Below are 23,099 nucleotides of genomic sequence, written 5' to 3' on the forward strand. Positions count from 1 at the left end.
AAGATAATCATACAAGCACAGATACCATATAGCCCTTTTTCCAAACACTAGCGGGCATGCATATTCAACAAAATGCAAATATTGACTTTTCTGATAGCAACTAGATCAGATTGCTAAGGTGTCTGATGGGACCCTGTAATCCCAGCGTGAGAAACAGTACTGACCTTCACGCTCTGTATGGTTAGTGTGTAGCTCACTTGCATTTATGATTCCCCTAACCTCTAAGCATTATCTCCAATTGGAAGAATAAAGTAGACGTGTGGAAAAGGGCAGTCTGAGTCAGTACAAAAAGCTTGAAAGAAAGTAAACAGGCTTCATGTCTCATAATATCTCTCTAGAGATGCATGGAAAGGAAGAAATGCCATTTGCAATTGACTGCTTATAAAGGTAAGTGAGCACATAAAAGGAGTCTTTTTTTCTTAATAAGCAAGAAAAGAGTGTTGTAAGAGGTCACACACCTGCATGTTCAGCAATCAATATGTCTAGCGTGTATGTTTGAATATACAGGCACATTAGAAATGTTAATGTTTTAAAGAGCATTGATCCAGACTGAGTGTACACAGCCATGTGGATAGTCACTTTCTGAGTGACACACTTGACCCAAACTAAAAAAAATAAATTAACAAACCAAGCTTTAAATGAGAAACGTCCATACTACCAGATACTTTAGCTAATATGTTTTAATCTTGAACTAACTTACATTTCCAAATCTTTCCTAATCCAACACTTGAAATTGAAGCAGAAATAAAGAAATGAAGGAAAAGCCTCAAGATTTTCTGCTATTTTTAATACGCTTGCAGTAAATGACATAATATGTTCAAAAGCACAGTAATGGTACCAGTCCTTATTGTGAACAAGTGGGAGTCTAAATTCATTCTTCATGCTAATTCCCTGCTAAATTTGAAAACAAACAAACAAAACAAAACAAACAAACAAAAAAAAACAGCAAAGCAAAAAACCTAAAACCCAAACCACCATCTATTTATGGTTTAGTTCTGACATTCTGTGTGTTTATGTCACTGAACATATACACACATACTTCTATAAATTTGTTCATACCTATTTATAAAGAAACATACTGAACAGCCCTAGAAAGACTGTTTAAGGAACATAAATACATTCTCTTTACATTTTATGACACTGTGTGACTTCTGCAAATCTAATTTCACTAATCATTCTTACAACTCTGCATGCTGCTTTTATTTTGAGACATCAATGACAATTATAAATAGTAACAAGATTTTTCACTGTTTCTGAGGGAAGAAGGTCAGGTTACTGCTAATTAGATCAGAGTGCAAGCTGCATAAATGATCCTTTGGGCATAGAAATTATAACAGAATATTATTTTATTTTTTTTGTTGTTGTTTTTTTCCCATTTGAAGTGCATTTTTAGTGTGCAATTATCCTTAAAGCTACAAAAACACAGCTTTCACATTTTATGAGGAAGAATCAATGTGTGCTAATTGGAACCTCGGTGCCATACAAATGGGATTTTTGTATGTCTTCCTATTTGCTAAAATTCTTTATTCGTCCCTTCCTCCTGAGAGCCTTCATTCAATCAGTTCTATGTAGGATTTTATAAAGCTAAGGAAAATGTTTGCCTGAATATTCTGAGATTTATTTATTTTAGAACCATAATAAAACTTCTTCATAAATTTCTATTCAAGCAATGCCATCACTGATTTTTATGTTTTTTAAAGAGAATAAAAACATCAAGATTTGACTGATTATTTCTAGTGGGCCAGTATTCACAATTGTATCTGTGTTCTTTGTTTATAATTTGAATTGAAAGTAATTTGAACATTATTACTGCAAGCTTCTGCATTGAGACTCTGCCAGTATGGTGATCTAAGCCTATACTTAAACTAAGTCTAGACAGGAAGCAAACTGCTACAAAAATAAAAGATTTTAGCCAGTGGACAGCATGCATAACTAGATTCTATATGCTACAAAGTCCATCAAGCATGAAGAAAAGAAAGCCTTCTTGTACTATTTTTGAAGACAGAAAACATTGCTTATAGCATAGTATTTAGATGTGTAATAATTTCTGCCAAATTTTTTAGATTATTTAACCAAGGACCAACTAGCACTTTGTCAGTCATGGGTTTGCTTTTTAACTCATCCCCATGCAAGACAATTCTATGAGGTATACGGACAAAAATCTGTCCTAGGCTGGCAATACTGATAAAGTTTTTGATCAATAACTGATGCCTAAACTGCCAAATAACTCCACTTGTAGCTCTGCAGGTCAAAAGTGACAATTGGTTGCCATTCACATAATACATGGCTCTTCTTTCAGTATTTGAGGAAAATAAAATTTGGTAAGGCTTGTTCTTGATTTCCTCTTATCCTATAAAGTCCATTCCTCCTTGGACTCTAAAACTGAAGACCGTGTGTCCTATGGCTACAGCAAAAGCTAGAAGTGATTTCACTTGATCTTTTAGAGATACCTGATCTCTAAAAGCTTTGGAGGTTCAAAGGCATAGCCTACATTTGGGGTAGGTTGTGTTTTGAAGCCCTACACATAAATAAAGCCCTAAACAAAATAGCCAAAATAGCCTGTTCTCTCCTGAGAATACAGCTTTCTGTATAATCATCAAAAATATGAATGGCTGGTATGAAAAAAAAAATCGAAAATTTGCTTGTACAAAAGAGAGCAGAGGTGGGAAAGAAACGTGTAACTTTGTCATACATTCTCTTAGGCAAAACAAGATAAGTTTTCACATACAAAACACTGATCACTGCAGTAGCCCTTCTCTGCATCTATTCCATATTAAATTTAGCCTGAAACATGAACGTTCAGACATGGATACAGCAAGTTAGCTGACGTTTAAATACTGTCATATAAAATACATTCTATTACTCTCCTATCTCTTAAAGTTACTCTAGTTCCTTGAAATTTGTCTCATCTCATATTCAGTATAAACCTGAAAATCATTCAATTATTTCAGCAATATATACAGATCTATAACTTAGTACCTCCACTAGCTACTTCTTGTCAAAGCATTGTTTTCCTTCAAACTATGCTGTGATTTTTTTTTTTAAATGTGGATTTAAAACAACAACAAATGCTTTTTTTTTTTTTTTTTTTTTGGCAATATCTAACTCATGTTTACATTTTAACAAACTTTTTAAAAGATATTTTCAAAAATGCCCAGAATTCTGATGATTAGGATACAAAGACAGATAGAAAGGAGAAAAGGATAGTTTGATTTATTAAATATGTATGCAACTGCATAATCAGAGGTGCTCCATCTTCTTCTACTAATTGATTACATAGCTACAATGTAAACACAATTTTTAGTTTGACAAGAGAGAATTAAATGTTAAGGTATAAACTACTTATCCAGTGTCTTAATTAAATTAAACTTTAAATAGTTTAACTGCTTCTAGTTTTAATCTGTGGAATATCTACGGCTAGCCAACACCTACATGGTCCAAAAAGTACATCTTCACAAGATAAAATTGCCTCATTTAAAGCCCATTAATGTCCCTTTGTACTGAAATTATTTTCTTAGGAAGTTGTGTATAAATGGTAACCAGTTCCAGTGCAGATTTTCTGTGGAAAAAAAATTGCTGGCTACCTCACAACATGCCTTAGTTTAAAATAAATAAATAAATACATAAATATCACAGTAGAGCTTTTTTAAGCTCTGAATATGGACTATATCTGTAATATTAAGAGTAATGTTAATTTGTGTAATACCCATGGGTTTTTGCTTATTTCTATAGCAGTGTAGTAGATCATTAGCTATCTGCCTATCTGATACTTTACTGTCTGTACAGTAGATGCCCATACAACTAACATTTTTCCTAAAGATACCAATGTTCTTCACAGTGGGAATAATTACAGAAAACATTTTTTCATATTTCTGCTATGGGGACAATACAGCAGGATACTGTTGTTGTTCATCTGGGAAGAAAATACAATTTCTTTTAATAAGATTCTTACAAGTAGTTCTGAATTGAGAGAAAAGGAAAGGGGAAAAAAGCAAAGGACAAAGTTACAGTAAGTCTTATAACTCTAGATTTGGAGAGGTTTATTTTTAACATTTAGAACTGTTTCGTTTACAGCTGGTGTATCTATGGAATTACCTGTTCAGGTACTTGAGGAACTATTTAAAATGTAAGGATTAAAAATTAAAATGAATTTATTAAAGAAACTTATTTTTACCTTTGTAAATTGGAAAGTAGAAAGGCAATTGGTTTGGATCTTTCCAGAAAATGGTCTAATAATTACCCACATGTAAACCACTAGCTAAAATAGATGCATTCATTCCTTGCAAAGTCTCCTTAGAAACACTAGACTTTCAAGCATAATCAAAACAGGCAGCTGAGTCCACCCTTTATGATAATGTGCCATGCAGCTTTATTAATCTGACCTTTGAAAACAAATGAGAAATTTAATACTGCCCCAACATAATTGTTATTGGCAGGCATTTTACCTGTTTTTAATTTGCACATCACTTTAATATCTGCTTCCAGTTATGATGTAAACATTAACAGGATCTGACTCTGTTAATCGTGTTCTAGTGTCTGAAGCAGTGGCAAAAGAGTGTGCTTGAGGTAAACTGGAACATGACCTTAATGGATAATGAAATGCATTAACCCTTGCTATGCAAAGAGTAAAATAAAACATGAATTATGCAATTGTTTCAACTGGCATCTGAGTAATATACAGTGCTGCAATTATGGGAAAGACCTGAAGAGGGGGGAGGAAACCACACTCCACACTCCATTCACCACACTCCAGTTTCAGGGTTACATGAGTCCTGATTGTTCTTTAAATTGACTGCAAGAGATAGGCGATATAAAATATATATATATATATATATATATATATATATATGTTCCCAATATAATCGATAGCATTCTAAAGAATTCATGATGAAAACAAAAAGTAATTCTGGTTTTTTAAGATGTTATGAGTAAGGAAATTTCTCCTGTTTAACATAAATCTATTGTTTGTTTGTTTGTTTTCCTGCAAAACTATTCTTAAAAGAGAAGTTTCATGGTCTGTAAACAGCACAGAAAAGCAATCTGCAAGTTATGTTGATAGCTATTAAACTTGTGTTATAAGTATACAATAAAAAAGTGGCATGTTACTTGAATTAAAAAGAGAAGCAAACAGCTATTTACAGGTGTGTACACAATGTAGAACAATGTCAATTAAAAACATTTCCGTAGTAACAGTATGTTACTTTTGAATATTATGTTCTCCTCTTGGACTTGACTTTTTCTGTAAGGACAACCATTCCTCTCTTTTAAACATTCCAGTACGAACAGTCTAATAGGACTATTGTCAATATTGTTTTCTAAGTCTACATCTAAAAATGCATGCTTATAGCCTTTTAAGATGCAGGTGGATTTTTTAAAAGGATCTCTCTGTTTATCTTTCTCAGTAATATAAATATAATAGACTCCTTTCTCCTCAGTAACAAGGTATCATAGCACACTATTTTAGATAAACTCCTAAGACTACTCTCAGATGTTCTGATAAAGCACGGGTTACATAAAAGGAATAATAACAAACAATAAAGTTGCTTTCCCCAAAATTATAACATTGATTCTTTCACTATTACATTATATTAAATACTATATTAATAGTAATTTAGTAATAGTAATGTTAATTATGTTAAAATAGTTATATATATACACTATATACAATAGTAATATTACTATGTTAAAATAATATTACTATGTTAAATATTAATATTAATATTAATTAGTAATAATAATATTACTATGTTAAAATAGTAATATTAATACTAAATACTGTACCTGAACACATCAAAGCCAGGAGAGCTCTCAGCTTCATGGGCATCAGTCCCTTTTACATTCTTAAGACTTTTTGCTGTTAGTGTAATCAAACGAGTATTCACTACATATGAGCAACTTGACATGCATCCCCTGCAAACACTGCACTAATGTTTTATTATGAATAGTACAGAGTCCAAGAATACTTTATCATTGCACTGCATTCTCTCTGAATTTAGTACAGGTCTTCAGCGCTCAAGAGCTACTTCAAAATCCTTCAGAAGCCAATTGTGGTTTGTATACCTCTTTCAAGGAAAAAGAGGAAAAGTAAAGATACTATTTCTTGAAAATAAATATACTTTAGACCATTTCTTCCTTAAAGGTAAATACAGACTAGGATTAAGCACATAAAAGAATCTTAATAAATTGCAAAGCTTTTAGCAGAAATTTTAAGTTTACAAATTCAGTATCAATAATAATTAAAGGATAGACTAATATAAAGAAAATAATGTTTTGTTGTTCATTTTCTCTCCTTGGCCTACCAGAAACAGCACAAGAAACTCTCAAAAACATTTTCAATAGTGTTAAAATTAATCAGTAGCTACTTTTACATGGAAGCATCTAAACAAAATTTACATGAAAAAAAAAAAAAAAATCAGTGTTCATCAAACTGTACCTCTATGTTTGATCAACTTCTCTAAAACTAGTAGATCCTTGATAGGAATGAATCTATGTTCCATTGAGTATTCAAGACTTTTTTCTTTCCTGGTGTTCAGTCTTTTTCCTGCTCTATCTGTTAAAATGAATTGTTTGTGCACTATAGAAACTTCATGAATACTGATAAGCATGTTTTCTCTAGTCATATGGTGAATGTCTACTCTGAAATAGATTAAAAAAATTAACATAATGTATCTTAAATTTCAGAAGGGCATGGAAGAATTAAAGAAAAAAAAAAAAAAAGGAAAAAAAAAGACAAGAATATTGCATTACCTCAAAACTGGAATTCAGCTTCATCAATTAATCATTTAACATAAATAGGAAAACCTAAAGAAGTTGGATAATAAAGCACAGACCTTGCTCTTAATGTATACTTTCAAAATTTGAGTAATTACGGTGTTTTCAAAGATACTATTTGGATTTATACTGACTCAGATGAGAAGACAGTAAAAGTTGAAAAGTAGAAGAAAATCAGCACTTTATGAAGTTTTATGATTGCATAATTTTGCTTAAACTAATGGAATTCTATTGTCAAAACATATTGAACTGACACTTGACCATTTTACTTCCTCAAAATGAGCTTCAGGACTATTAAAAAAATAGTAAGATTAATTGTTGCATTAAAATTATTTTCACAGGTAGAATTTTGTTTCCTTTCTTTGTGTGACTGACCCAACTGACCTGGTTCAGACCATTATAAAGAGTGCTATTAGAGAGATTAATCACATGAAAGCCATTCCATATTAAAGAAATATATATATATGTAGGAGAGGAATGGATAATTTTCTGAAAGGAAAATGGAGCTGCCTTTCTTATGGCAATTCTTAAGAGTCAACAGAGATTTGTGTTTGAGCTGATTAGGCACTGGAGGAGAATGGAATAGGATAAACGGGACAGTATTGGCTATACTGAGTTTAAAGAATCCTCAGACCACCTCTTAAAAGTTTATTCATTCAGGTAAGTTGGAACACAACGATAAAATATTAGAAAAAATATTTAGCAGCTGCATGCCAATAGAAAGAACAGTCTTGGACATATATTTACTGACTTGCCTTACACATACTCTCTAAAATACTATAAATTTTTATGATACATTTTAGTCTACCAGAGAAGGATTGCTCCAGTGTAACAAATGAAAACATGAATCAATTCAGTCCAGGAGGACTGCAGTTCAGATTCTCACCATACTCACATAACAAAAGGCTGTTGAAATATGAATTTAGAATAGTGTGATCAAGCAGACATAACGAGTCACTGGATACATTAGAGAAAGTAATGAAGTGAATTTTTTGCCGTAGTTAATTGGTTTAACATGACATAAGATGCTGATGCCATATATTCTCATCAGAACATACATAGCTCTCTTCGGTATCAAAAGCAATACCAGACAGCCATATTGCAGGATAGACATAACAGTTTGCTCACCCGCTGGCATTTGAAAGCATCTTGAGATAATTTGTCACTTTTTAAAGCTATTGATTTAATTAAGGTCTTACTGATTTTGTCCCTTAAATTCTTTCAGTTTTGAACAGTATTAAGCTTTTTCTCACTCCATCTTATCTAAATTTTATCTGGGTGTAGAAAAGACTATTATACTCATCTGGAAACCCACAAGCATGCGTGTTACCTTTTTAAGGAGCAAAAGGCAAGTAAGATGGGCAAGTGATGCTCATATGGTCTTTATTTTTGGTAGCTTAAGATAATAAAAGGAACAGATGTTTGTTAATGATATCAGAAAAGCCTGGCAATATGTTCATAATAATAATTAAATTTTTGAAATCAATCTGTGAGTCAACAACTTTACATTCCTACTACTAAGGTTAGCATAAAGTTAGAAGGATTCAATACAACTAGAAACCTTGGTTGCAATTAAAATGTGGTCAATGTTCTCCTGTTTAGTTTGGGATTTTAATGGTGTTCAAAACTCAGATCAATAGTAGCTTGCAAAAATGTGAACAGTATTCTGTGCAGTCAGACTCTAAAGAGTCACTAAAATAAACTACAGCCATACAAGTAAATATCATACAAATTATTTACTTCCATATAACATAGAATATTAGAATGGTTTGGGTAGGATGGGACCTTAAAGGATTATCTATTTTCAATCCCTGTACCATGATCATTTGGAAATGTTATGAAAAGTGTTTGTTTTCCAGATCTTTGCTGAAAAAATTTATATATACCTTTCAGTAAGTTCTAAAAAAAAAAGTTGCTAAAATAAATACGCAAAGTTAGACAAGTTGGGTGAAGTATTGTTATCACTGTTCAATATCAGAAAAATTATGGCCTTATTCTCACTCTCAGCCTCTCAAAACTGCTTTCTGTTGTTTTTGTTTGTTTGTTTGCTTTTGGGGGGGTGTTATTAATGTATGCTAAATAAGAAAGCATGATTTAAGTGGTGAAGATGTGAATGTGTAAATAGGTTATACAGACCAAATTCTTTTTATATTCTTTTTATATCTACAGCTCGTGTGTTAAGTATGTAAACACATTTTAAGATTACACTTTTGTTTTATTGTATCTATATGCTTTAAAATAGTATATTTTATATTCATATTAAATGCATGGTTGGAGAAACTTTTTTTAATGTTTTAGCACCAACCTTTTTCACACTATTGTTATTTTTAAATATGTACCTAATTAAACAGAAGGCCTGTGTTACAAAACTTAATTTGTATTTTGATATTTGATAACCATTTTCATACAGAAAAACACTCAAAAGTGTAAGAAATTTTGGCATCATATAGTGAAATTGTAAAATAGTAGCACTGTATTATTTTATGTAAAAGTGGTGTTTCTTCTTTTCTTAAAAAGTGTACAGAAATTTCTATTATACATTAAATGAAACAAGCAAAAGAATATCACAGATCAGAGAGAGATGGGATTAGTGTCAGAACAGGGCATGTTTGAGTACTGGCTTCTATTTTGGTGTGATTGACTTAGTGGTTGACAGCAGAAGTAACAGATGGGAAAAACAAGTGGGTCAGAAAAATGTCAGGACAAAATCCACACACTGCAAAACAATAACAGCATAATGAGTAAAATATAAACAGGAATCAGATTTATTTTATAGCAATAGATGAAGTAAAATGAAAAATTATTAGGTATTTATAACACGTGAAAAGCTACGGAATGGTGCCAGTTACTAATATCTTAATTCTGCTGCAATGTTCTTATCTTATAAAAATACAATCCTAAAGAAGTACTAAATAAAAATTAAATAATGAAACACTAATATCAATGGAAGTTATGAGACACTCAGGAGCCTCCAGGGTTTCATTTGGCTGGCCTGTTTAACATGAACTTGTAATTGTCCTCTGAATCAAGATAATGACATCGGGCTTGAAAGTTTCAAACAATTTAAGGATCTGCAGAAAACATTTTGTGCCTTTATCATATATGGTAGCTGCAAAATGCAGAGTGTAAGTAATACAGTTGCAACTCTGTCCTGAGAATCAGGGGAAAATTTACCTGCCTCACAAGAACAAGTGCAGAACACAACGCAACATATTCAGGTACTGCACAGGTAGTACAGTAGTAAAGGAAAGACAGTGGTCATTGACAATACAGGAACATTTATGAAAAAATATTATTTTAGCCGAATTTCATCCAAACAAACCAGTATTTTAAGCAGGAAAAAAAAATAAAAAATCTTATATACCATAATTGACAAGTAAAATAAGAATACTTTTTTGAAAAATTGCAAATGACATGGAAAAAAAAAAAAAAAAAACAACACATAAGAAATTTAAAGAATGTAAAAAAGAGAAGGCCAAAAAAGGAAAAATAAATAAATAAAAAATATACCTTAAACATAAATGTATGTGTGGAACAGTGGAATATTTTTTCCAAAACCACTGAAATCTTCTAAGTTGAATTGTCAGCTTGGGTATGCACAACATGCAGGAAGTTCAGTAGATTAAAAATTTCCTCAAAAGATGTTACAGATATAATCACAACAAATTTTGTGCATCTGAGTACCAACTTCACTGCCTGTTTAGAAATAATGGATATCTCCCTTTAAGTAGTTCAATGATTTGCTTTGGCTGTAGTTTCCTGCAATATTTTATAAGCCTTTGAAAACTGTTTATTTGGTTAGTTAACTAAACTAACAGCTAATGCATATGGTGAACACTCCTAACCAGCTCACTAGCTTGTTTCTGCTTTTAATTGTTCTTCACTACATAATGACCACACACCTAGCTACAGCGGGGGGGGGAGAAAGGATCTGTATGGGTGACACAACTTTGAAAGCATACATGCCCATAACAAATGTCTGATTTCAGTATCTTTGTAAGTAAAGACTTAAAATTTTACTACCTCTCTAAAATTAAGTATTCAAAAATCTCTCATTTCTGTATCGTCCTTCCTATTAGGTAAATTATATCATCATGAACAATGCAATTATACTGACACAACTCCACACAACCAACAGATTTAGCTTGCCTTTAGATGCCGGTGTATAGCCTTAGTTTGAGGGAGAGCAAGGAAATTGAGATTAATGAGTACTGTGGCTAATAAATAAGTGAATTAAGAACAGCTAACACAGGCGATAAGATTAAACATTGCTTCCTTAGGTAATACAAAAAGATGTAGGTTTGTCACTTAACTCCATCCTCTATAAGTAACCATTAAATGGTATTCTTTCCTCTTCTACCTTCCATCGCTTTTCTTTTCAAAGCACCTACAATAGCCCGCATCTACAGTATTAAGACAACTATCTCTGCCTGTAATGGCAATTTCACCTTTCATTGCTTGCTTAACAAACTTTAAATAAAAAGATTTGGGTGTTCTCTCTCATAAAAGTTTTACACTAGAAAAAAAAGCATGAAATACACTAATTGTGTTTTGAAACTATTTTATTGATACAAGGCTGTTTCTATAACCTGGATATTCTATTTCATATAGTTTTTAACCAGCGGCACAGAATAAGTTATAGTCAAAGTATAAACAATTGTATGCAACAAACATAGATGACAGTACTTTTGCAAGGTATCCTGCTAAGGACATTATTAATTTATGAGTAAATTGTAATCAGATCCAATTACAAATTTTTCTGCATAGCAAGATAAAGTGATTTATTGATGTTTCATTAAAGTATAATAATATTCTGTAGTCTAGTTCACAAACTTAGTGAGAAGATGCAATTCACCCCATACAGAGTCCAGCAGTCAGTCTTGCTCATCTCAAGCAAAGATTTCAAAAAAAAATAGCTTAGATATGTACATTTTATCCTCCTTTCCTGGATATATTTTTGTCATTTCAAATACCAAATACTCAGCAAAAAATCTGTCCGTCTGTCCAGATAAATAAATACATTTTGACCAACAATGAATGTTAGATTTATGATAAATACAAAAATCAACACATTTTGAAAATAATTAGTACTTACCTTTACTTCTTGAGCCCTCCTGATTCTTTTCCTGCTGCAATTAAAAGTAGAAATATGTATTATTTTCAGTATTACTTATCACATAAATCATAGAGACACAGATTCAAAAGAAGCTTAGTCTAGTTCCTCCTCCTTCCTGTTCTGAGATGAAGTCAGTTATGCTGCATAAAGTTTCCTATACCACCTGTTTTTAAAGTCCCCTAGAATTTTTCACAATGATTAAGCACCAGAACATGACCCAGAAGAGGTCATGCGATCTCTGCCAGCTTGTATCTATCTTGGGAGATGTTAAAAATTCAACTGACCAAAACTCTCTACAACGTGATGTTACTTTGAAATTAGATTGGCTTTAATCAACCGGACTAGGTAACCATCAAGGTGACCACCAGCCTAAAGTACGAGACTTCCATGAGACAAGGAGGGAGGACCGATGATCTTGAGGTCTCTTCCAACCTAGAAATTCTGTGATTCTGTGATTCTGTGTGACCAGAACCTTGCAATCCCTGGATCAGAGCTTAACTCTCTTCAAAATTAGGAAGTTTCATCCCAGATGAAACAGACGGAATCTCCTCAACTACAAATAAATTTATCTCCCCCTCTTCCACCTCTTCTCCTATTTTTCCCTGCTTGCTTGCAACCCCATGAACATAGAATATATTTAATCTTTAAAGCAAACCAAAGTAATCATCCCTTGGTTCAGTTGTCTTCCAAGTCTTCTCTTCCCATTTTTTAACGTTTTAAAATGTGTTGTCTAAAGGATTCCAATATTCTAATTTAGACCTTTCTAAAACCAAGGACTTTTTAAATTACATCATCTCTGTAACTGCATCGGCAACATATAACATATACTGACATAATTCAAAATAATTTTTCCCTTCCAAAAAGAGTATGCCATATCTGATTCATAGTCAGCAAGTTTTTCACTATGATCCCCTAAGATCTTCACTACATAACCTACCAATTGTTTCCTACAGCACTGGATGCTCCTACCTGGATGATGCTGTTTTTAATCTTAAAGATATCAACACTACCTCTCAGGCTGACCCACTTGTCTCTAGTTCAGATAAGAATATTTGGCTTACTTCAGTTAATTCTAGCTCTGTTTCCTTACCCTGCAAATGTTTGAATCCCTCCCCTACGAGTGTAAGAAAATAGATTTACCCATCAACCTTAAACATGTTACCAGGATTTTAGTCTCAAAGATGGTGAATATTTATAGAATAAATATGTTAATAAATAATTATTAACATGGCTTTAACCATGCTGAATGTGTTAACTTATTTCCACCGTGCTTTGTTAGCAAAATTGCATCAAAAATACTTAAAAGACATTTGTTTCAAAGTTATTAGCACAAAATAAAAGTTTTAAATGGCTGAAATTTATCATTTTACAATTTTAAATCAAAAATGAGATCTAGGTAAGATTTTGTTCAAAACACACAAGCATGTCCAGCCTCACACTTCCTACAAAAATAGTCTGATATTTTTTCCAAAACATCTAAGCTTTTGTAATTTAATTGCACAACAATTCTTGCAATTCTTGCAATTGCACAACAAGGTTCTGAATAATGAAGCCCCAGTGTTTCTGAAGGAATTTATTTTTTATATGAGCACATATTTATTACACCGTATTTTCCAGTTATATTACTTTTTTCACAACACTTTTTTTACTTAAATATGGAATTAAATTCCACTTGAAAATTAATGGTATATTTAAATAGAAACTTTAAGTTTATACTTATTAAAAGCTCTACTTTTCCCACCTCTAACAGTATGACCATGTCTTGCTGAAGAACTGAAGTTCCTTTCTTAGTATTATTAGTAAAAACTCATCCGTAAGAAACAAAGAAGTAAAATACACATTGAGAAAAACAAGAAACTTTCAAAGACTCAGTAATTTCATTTCCTAAAAGACTCGCTCTGAATACTCTGAAACTACAACCCAAGTTGACAGCTCTTTTGTTCATTTGTTTTGATTTTATTTCAATATTTGACACACATCCTGTTGGTTTCCTGGCAACCAGCAAAGACTTTTTCCTCATTCAACTGGTAACTGCTATCATATCACGTGCTCCTAATCTAATTTAGGAGTATTTTATGTTATGACCGACAAGTTATTTCTTCAGAAATGCTGAAGTTTGTATACCTATTTCATATTTTCCAGTTAACATGAGAAATTTTCTTTAGTAGTGCACCTGCATGTAACTGCACATACTCACTGAACACACTCAAGTCACCTGCACGTGAGAACACAGGTGATGGAAGTGGTTACCTGCATTATAGGAGGAGGTAACATGGCTATAATGAGAAAGTACTGACATTAAATGGTTGCTGAACACTGACAAGAGTCAAGTCTGACAGCCTGGAAACTGTAGGCCTGGGAACTCAGCCTTTGGCCTAGCGACTCAGCTGAGGAACCAGGGCCATCCTTGAAGTGCCGCTGGAACAGAGAACCAGAGGCATCCTGTACGTACCATTGATAAAGACAAAACAAGAAACAAAGGGATATATCACCTGAGACAGTAAAAAGTACGCTGGGAAAGAAGAAGCTGGCCTGAAAAAGTGGTATCAACAGAAGAAGTTTTTGTTTACAAAAATGAATATATTGACCATTATCATCTATTGGCTGTCTTAGGATAAAGACCAACATTAACAGCATTTATACCTGAAGCGATGATGTCCTACGCCCTCTTACATCTCAGTGATACAAAAGTCTCCCTCTCTGAGAAATTTCCTGTTTTGCATGTACTCCTTTCTCTCTATTGTGTTGTGTGTGTGTTTTTTTTTTTTAATTATTATTATTATTTTATTTTTTTCCTTCTCTCCTCCTTAAACAGGCTGAAGCTTTGCTGGAACATTGGGTTAACTCGCTGATGCTTCAGTGTCAACTCTGCAGTGCTCCACACCCCATGAGGCAAATCAACTTTGAAATTAGACTCTGTCCCTTACTTTGGCTCCTTTCAGGGCCCATTTCTAGGGGTGGTCGGTCTCCTCTGAGATTGGTTTTAGACACTGTGAGGTTGGTCTCTATGAGATCAGATTTCACAGCTAGACTCCTGTGACGTTGGAATGGGCTAGACCTCCCTTCTGGGATCAGTCTCATACATTTGGTACCATTGGCTTTATGAATATGTATATATGCATATAATATGTATAATATAGATAAGTATAACCTATCATATGCATATTTGCTGTTATAGCATCAATAAGTTTGCAATCTGTAAGTATATTCAATGCCATATTATTTTGATAGGTTTGTTGAACCTACAATACTAATCTATATTTGCTGCTCTATTACTTATTTTTACTACATCTAATTGCCTTCCTACTATTTCTAATCACTGCTACTACTAATTAATGCTATTCCCTCAATATCTATGTCAGATATATTTGCTTCCAGTAATGGCTTGTTAATCTGTACACATGCTTGCCTTATTAATCATAGTATGCTTGCTGGTGCTGATTTGTGGTGATCTGCTGTAAATCAAAATCTTTAGAAATAAAACTTTTGTATCTTTTGTGTATTATGAAATCCTATGACCTCACTGTTGCTATATGTATATATCCATAGGCCAGGTAACTCCCCCACCTTCAGATCATGACAAGAGTAAACCAAACTTGTTGCAAACCATGATATTCAGTGTAAAAATACACTGAGCTAGTTGTCTCCAATAACATGAAAAAAAAAAAACCTATGTGAACTTACTCAATGCAGCAAGCTGTCCCCAAAAATTTCGAACTTCTCTTTTGCACAATAGTTGGTCAAGGAGATGTTATCCATTTTGTGTACTGAAAAGTATCATTCAAATATTTTCTGTTTTAGAAATTCATGTCAGAAAAATGGCATTGGGAACAGGCTAAGTGCAAAACACTTTTACAAGTCTATTTCTATTATAGTATATATTTATTTTAAATATTTGAACAGAAAAAGGAGACATACTTTTCCTATTGCTGCAATTTATGTGGTATCTTTAGCACTCTATAAACTACTAATAACAAAATGAGTGTACTGACTACAATCCAGGCCTAACTGCATTGTTTTATTTAATCAATAGCTCCAAAGATTTGTTGTTATGGTGCACATATCAACTTCTTTGAGTCTTCAGTATGCCAAAATTGTACAGATAAATCCAAGGAAAGATGTGAATACCTATAACAACGTAAATGTTTTTTCTGGACTACGTACTCACTTTTCTGAATTGGCAAACCTTAGCCTTTTAATATTTTTTTTCCCCATTTACCAAGCATATTTACCTTTGTCCAACTAATATTAAAAAAACAAACAAACAAAAAAAAAAACCACTAATTCTGTGCACTCACATAGCTGTTTAAACTCTGTTAAGGAGATTCAAAATTGATGAAAAGAATAAAGCTGTAATCAATAATACAAAAGTATTTTCTAGTTCACAGGGACATAGAAATGTGTAGCCACAATTAAACTTCACAATGAGGCCATAATATGCATATGACTAAAATGTTTTAAGTGTTTTTTCTCTTGTAAAATAACATGGCTAACGATGCAATTTTTGCAACCCAATCTTGCAAATCTAAGTCAAGGGTTGTTTACTTTTTCTTCTGTTTTTTTCAAAGTAACAAAGTGTGCCAAAATCTGTATGTATCTGAAAAGTACATTTCCAAAATTCTCCATGACTACATGAAACATATTGCTTAGATTTAAAAAATAAATAAATGAACACAAATGTATTTCTGTCTTTATTAATGATAAAATGTGATGTACTAGATTTTAAAACATGTTCACATATTTGCCTAATGTTTCCTGAACACAGGAAATCCTGAATCCTGTAATGGTATTCCCTGAAAAATATTATATGATTACAGGCTAAATTTCAAAGTAAATCTAAAGTCCTGATTCCTATGTCATTCAGGTTTAGTATTGCTTAACTCCTTTGACTTTTCTTTTTAAATTATAGTCAGCATTTGGTTTAAAAGATCTATCCAATACTTTCTTTTACTGGAAGTACTCTGTTTCACAAAGGAGAATGTTTTCCTTTTCATTTTCCCTCTCTTCAGAGGTCAGAGAGTGAAACTTAGACTTTGCTCTAACAAGCCAGTTTAACTCAGAGGAATCTTATTCCTGTTAAGCAGGCTAGGCAAGTTGGAGCCAAGTTATGTTAGCATTCAGCTATTGCAATTTATAGGCTCAGTGGACACTGTTTAGCCTCACAAAGCTCACTAGTCTTGTTTCCATTTTTCCCATTCTTCTAGTTTGCAACTAAAAAGAATGAGATTTTTCTTTTCCTGATAAAGCTGCAAAACCCATTATGTCTGGTGCTGAGACTACAATAAGTAGATTCTGAAGACTTAATCTAAGCACTGATTATTAAATCAGAGTAGATTCACAGGAAAGTGAACTTTAAAATCTTGGTTTCAAAGAGAAACACTAAAAAGGATGAAAAAGACCTTTCTGGAGGAAAGAGTGTAACAAGTTGTGCAAAGCTAGGAGGGGAAAGAAAACATTTTTGGATGAAATTTTAGAATTAAAAAAGATTTTTTTTAAATGAAATATCTTAAGATTTCTTATATAAAAAACAAATATAAAGGAAACAAGGCATTAGCTGCAAATGTCTTTCATTTTCTTTGAAGTCCTAATTTTCTTAATATCATTATTTTCTTTTATTTCAGCTGAAGATTTTGGAGCAGCTTTGCATGGTGTCGTTTTCTCGAAAGACACACATTTTAAGTGTAAGCTACCATTCAATCTACAAAGAAAACCTTTGCTAGCATATCACAGAACAGCCTTGGTGCAATATGCCTTCTGCCAGCAAGACCCTTGGTAGCAGCAAAGCTCATCCAGATGGAAAGAGAAGTCTGTAAGCCTGAAGTTATTTCAAGGTTAACCAGTGATTAGAGTGGGTAGAGCATCTCTGAATTGTGAAATTAACCCTCTGGCTAGGAAAAGCCTGTTACAGTAAGAGCCTTTTCAACTGAAAACAGAGTGAAAAAATATAGAAGAAAAACTTATATTGAAGGTGCATAAAATACAGTTCTCTTTCTTATTAAAAGATACAAGTATATGGATTAATTTATGTAGAAAACCATTAAGAAGCAATGACTTATTTAATAAAATAAATGTTATAAGCACCTATAACTTAGGAAAATAAAGTTCAAATGCTCAGGGGAGCAGGAATTCTTCCTGGCTGAACGGAAAAACATGAGAGAAGTAAGCAAACAATTGGTTATAACAAAACAAATTTTCACTTACATTTGGCCTATACATTAGTGACTACATTATCTACTGCTACAAATCACCTGTAAGCACCAGTAATCATCCAAGGATTTTTTATTTGCTTCAATGTACCGAAATAGTTTTCAACCTAGAAGTCTCAAACAAAATGAATCAAATTCCATGCCTTTGCATCATTTTGTGTTTCATCATATTGTAGCAGTCTAATGAAATGTATCAATGCAGAACATATTAGAACTGTAAAGAAGCCTCAGTTTGTTGGTGTGTCCAACAAACTGAGCTCAATGAAAACTTTTCAAAGCACAGTGGATGAAAGCAGAAAAAATGTCAAATTTTCTGCTGTGTTTGTGAACTAAAAAAGATCACGGATGGCTGGCCCCACAAATTGCTATTCTGGCAAATTATAATTTATAAGCTATTTGCAATATATATCAAGCTAGACTAAAAAAAATAAACAAAAATATCTCCTTTTCAAGTGTTATTTTCTCTTTGTCTCAAAACACAAAATAGCATCAATTTATCTTCAGACATCCTGACATTTTGACAATGTTACTGTTCAGAAATGACATTCTATAAATAATTTTGTAATAATATTGTTTGATTTCAGATAAAGGGTTTTGTATTAGCAAGAAAGGAAGTAGAACAGGATAGTCAAAGGGACTCTCAACAAGCAATTCAAGAGAAGGTACACAGATGCTTCTAAAAAAGACCAGAGCTGATCTGTACAGGTAGATAACATTCTAGAACTAACAAAATAGACCAGACCATTGTAGAAACAGTTTTGTAGCCCCATTTAAGTATGCATTATGTTCATTTTGTTTGTTTTTCCCTTTCTGAAAGGAAAAGAGTAGGTATTTACAAACCATAGATGTTGCACGCAGACAGACACCGAATTCCAGTTAATTCTGTGTTCTTACAAATCGAAGTACATACATGTACTTGTATTGCATCTAGAGCCTCACTCATTTGCCAGCCTGAGTTGTCTGCCTAGAGTGGGCTAGAAGTCTTATTTCTCTTTTGCAAAACTTAGGAGAAGTCCTCTTTTCTCAATTTGCTGTATTTAAAAATTAACTGCTGAATTAATGGAATTCTTACGATAAGCAAAGTGCTAATTAGTCTGAAGCATATACTACATCGTCCTAGTAATGCGACAAAAATTAAAATAATTTAATAAACATAAACCACTAATTACAGAAACTGATGAAAAGGGGAATGCAAACTTATTTGCTTGATTAACATTTTATAATGAAAATTTATCATTAGTCACATTACAAAATGTACTTAAAATGCAGAAAAATGATAATTAATGATCATTCTGCAGTTGGGGATACTTTGCTAATATATATTAACTTTAAAGAAAAAAGCATTAAAGGAACAATTACTGTTACATATAATATTTCAGTGAGAGATATTACCAAGATAATACATTTTACTGTGCTGTTAAAACATGTACAAGCCAAGATAGTAGAACACCTACATATTAGCTTATATGAATACAATGGGTTATGAAATTCAAATTACAATGCACAGAAACTGTTTATTTATGGATGAAATAATAGCTTCTGGTCACAGGAAGCAGAGAGCATGTGCGCACAAAGCACAATTTGGTAAAGTATTCTCAGAACCAGTTTGATCAACGACATGCTGAGCATTTCACAGAATCACAGAATCACAGAATTTCTAGGTTGGAAGAGACCTCAAGATCACCTAGTCCAACCTCTGACCTAACGCTAACAGTCCCCACTAAACCATATCCCTAAGCTCTACATCTAAACGTCTTTTAAAGACTTCCAGGGGTGGTGACTCCACCACTTCCCTGGGCAGCCTGTTCCAATGTCAAACAACCCTTTCAGTAAAGAAGTTCTTCCTAACATCTAACCTAAAACTCCCCTGGCTCAACTTAAGCCCATTCCCCCTCGTCCTGTCACCAGGCACGTGGGAGAATAGACCAACCCCCACCTCGCTACAGCCTCCTTTAAGGTATCTGTAAAGAGCAATAAGGTCGCCCCTGAGCCTCCTCTTCTCCAGGCTGAACAAGCCCAGCTCCCTCAGCCGCTCCTCGTAGGACTTGTTCTCCTGGCCCCTCACCAGCTTCGTCGCCCTTCTCTGCACCCGCTCAAGCACCTCGATGTCCTTCTTGTAGCGAGGGGCCCAAAACTGAACACAGTACTCGAGATGCGGCCTCACCAGAGCTGAGTACAGGGGGACAATCACTTCCCTAGCCCTGCTGGTCACACTGTTCCTGATACAAGCCAGGATGCCATTGGCCTTCTTGGCCACCTGAGCACACTGCTGGCTCATATTCAGCCGACTATCCACCATCACTCCCAGGTCCTTCTCTGCCTGGCAGCTCTCCAACCACTCATTTCCCAGCCTGTAGCTCTGCTTGGGGTTATTGCGCCCCAGGTGCAGGACCCAGCACTTGTCCTTGTTGAACTTCATGCAGTTGACCTCAGCCCATCGGTGCAGCCTATCCAGATCCTCCTGCAGAGCTTTCCTACCCTCGAGCAGATCAACACACGCTCATAGCTTGGTGTCATCTGCAAACTTACTGAGGTGCACTCAATGCCCTCGTCCAGATCATTGATGAAGATATTAAAGAGGACCAGCCCCAGCACTGAGCCCTGGGGGATGCCACTAGTGACTGGCCTCCAACTGGACTTGACTCCATTTACCATGACTCTTTGGGCCCGGCTACCCAGCCAGTTTCTAACCCATTTGTCTTTCAAAAAAAAAATCACAAGATCAGACTTTATCACATACTCTCAGCAACTGCAGTACAATTGCAATTTGATTTCAAAACACATGCAAAGTAGCAACAACATTTGCATTTGTAAAGCTCTTCTGTCAAGTAGCAATAAACAAGGCCTTGCTTCAATCTAGTACAGTAAGAATGAGCAAAACGTGACCCATTTTGCTACTGCTCTTGTCAGAACATGACTTATCACAGAAAGTGTGGTAGTTTAATGTTTGGATTGTTGTGCTGGTATTCTGCATGCACAGCTCAATCCTGTTAGACATTGCTACCGTTTATGGAAGTAAATTCTGGGAAAATATTATGTTGTAGATTGTTCTTGGATCAGTAAACACATCACATGATTGTACAATTGCATGAAGGACACAAGATACAGAGAGAGTTGACTAGGTGGAAATAAGGAAAAAGAGCTCTTGAAGTTTACACAGTTAGTGACATGCCCAGGATTAGTTATCACTGAATATCAAGAGTCTTACAGTAACTCTTAGAGGCCTATGGAGAACATTTGGTGAAGTCTTGAGTCATGAACCCCTAATAAAAGGGACACAACAGTATTTGAGTAGCCTAGATACTGAAGTGATGAAGTGCAAGATTTGTTTCATTTAAAAAAAAAAAAAAAAAAAAAAAAAAAAAAAAAAAAAACACAGATCAGGGTTGGGCAAATCTGTGAAATCTGATTTGTTTCTTGATTGGCAGATTTCGATCCCTGATTAATATGAAGAATAGGTCTACAACACAGCAGTCCCAGGAAGAAGCTGTTCTTTGCATGCAGCAAATTTCAACCCTTTAAAACAAAGGGGTAGCAGAGAAGAAATAAAGGCGTGCAAAAGTTCCAAATAATCTTGTCCCTGCTTATATGTTTGTAAAGGAAACTCTCGCAAGATCATGCTTCAGCAAAGCATACGCTTCATTCTGTCCACAGAAGCCCTGCACAAAGGCTGATCCACAGTTTTTCTATTTAGGCATGTCTGACTGTACATTAAAGCAAAGCTCCTAGATGTCTTGGTAATGCATATACTAGCCTTGGATCCTTGAAGACAGAGTAAACAAAACCTTGGTCCTTGAGATGGAACAATTGCTTCAGGCTGAAGTCACAGTCTTAAGCTTAATGTTCTTCAGCAACATTCATTAGCAACTGAATTGAAATACATGTAACTTCATGTTTATGTCACAGTAACATTGTATAAACCAAAAAGATTTGTGGAAAACTAATTACATTCTACGTAATACTTTAAAAAAAAAAAAAAAAAAAAAAAGCAGAGAAACATAGAAGCATTTTAAAAGCAAAGATTCTTCAGGTGAGCTTACATACGAAAGACCGATGATGACATTTCCTAAAATTGCTGCCTGGTATAGAAAGACCTGCATGCAGCAGGCTGCAAAGAGCTCCCAAGAGCTAGGAGTTAGAGTTAGGCCTATACACCCCAATGACTACTGTAGTTGAAAAGATAAAGTAAAAATCAAAACTACTTCTCATCTTTAAATTCAAGACTCTCATTTAACTAAATCATTACTTTTTAGTTGGATTCTGAAGTGCTTTTTTATTATCGTTTTACTTCTGATAAAAGATCTTGTCCAAGAGTCATCTTAAGGATACTGTGGGCCCAATAAAACAGTAGGCAATGGCCAAATAGTCTTTCTTCCACTTTACTGATGCAGAAAATGGCCTGTTTTCAAAAGTGTCTGTTATTTTAATTGGGAAAAAAAATAAAATCTAAAAAGAATCTTCATGTTGATATAATGGATCAATTCTTCCATGGGCTGTTCCCCTTCTATACTCACACTGCTTTCATTAGAAGAGTTGTCCAAAACCAACCGGCCACAGCTCTGAGCCAAATAGGAAAAAAGTTCAAATGAACATGTATACAAGCTTGCTCTGGGTAAATTTTTTAGCCAGCTCATTTTTACAGAAATACAATGTAACTGTAATTTCTGGTTCTAGTATTATGACTTTATACCTCATTTTTTGATGGCAGACCAAATCCAAATTAAATTCATAGGCAGTTTCATGGAACATGGGAGAAAAAGAAAAAAAAACTTCTACTAATTTTAGATGTAGTGTTTTTCTTTTTATACTGCTTTAATCACTAAAATACTTAATGCATGGTTGAAGTAGTGAAGAGGCATATCGCATTGAAACTTACTGAATACTATTACAACCAAAATGGCTTCAGTACAGAGGAATATATAAACCAATTTGTCTCATCAAATGCAGGCTACGACTTTCATGTAAGTAGGAAGTGCTATGCATGCTACATAAATGATGGTTGTATA

The 23,099-nt window shown here is 33.9% G+C and overlaps 1 protein-coding gene across 5 annotated transcripts in view; it reads right to left on the reverse strand.

Annotated features, from left to right (window-relative positions):
• Positions 1-23,099, reverse strand: part of FSTL5 (follistatin like 5) — a 428,524-nt gene that overhangs the window by 233,315 nt on the left and 172,110 nt on the right. For all 5 annotated transcript variants that reach the window (XM_084517700.1, XM_084517699.1, XM_084517702.1 and 2 more), the window contains one exon: positions 11,867-11,900. In XM_084517700.1, coding sequence (XP_084373826.1) covers positions 11,867-11,900 — 34 coding nt within the window. The remainder of the gene's footprint in view (positions 1-11,866; positions 11,901-23,099) is intronic.

Source organism: Aythya ferina (assembly GCF_964211825.1).
Source record: "Aythya ferina genome assembly, chromosome: 4".
In the NCBI taxonomy this organism is placed as follows: Eukaryota; Metazoa; Chordata; class Aves; order Anseriformes; family Anatidae; genus Aythya; species Aythya ferina.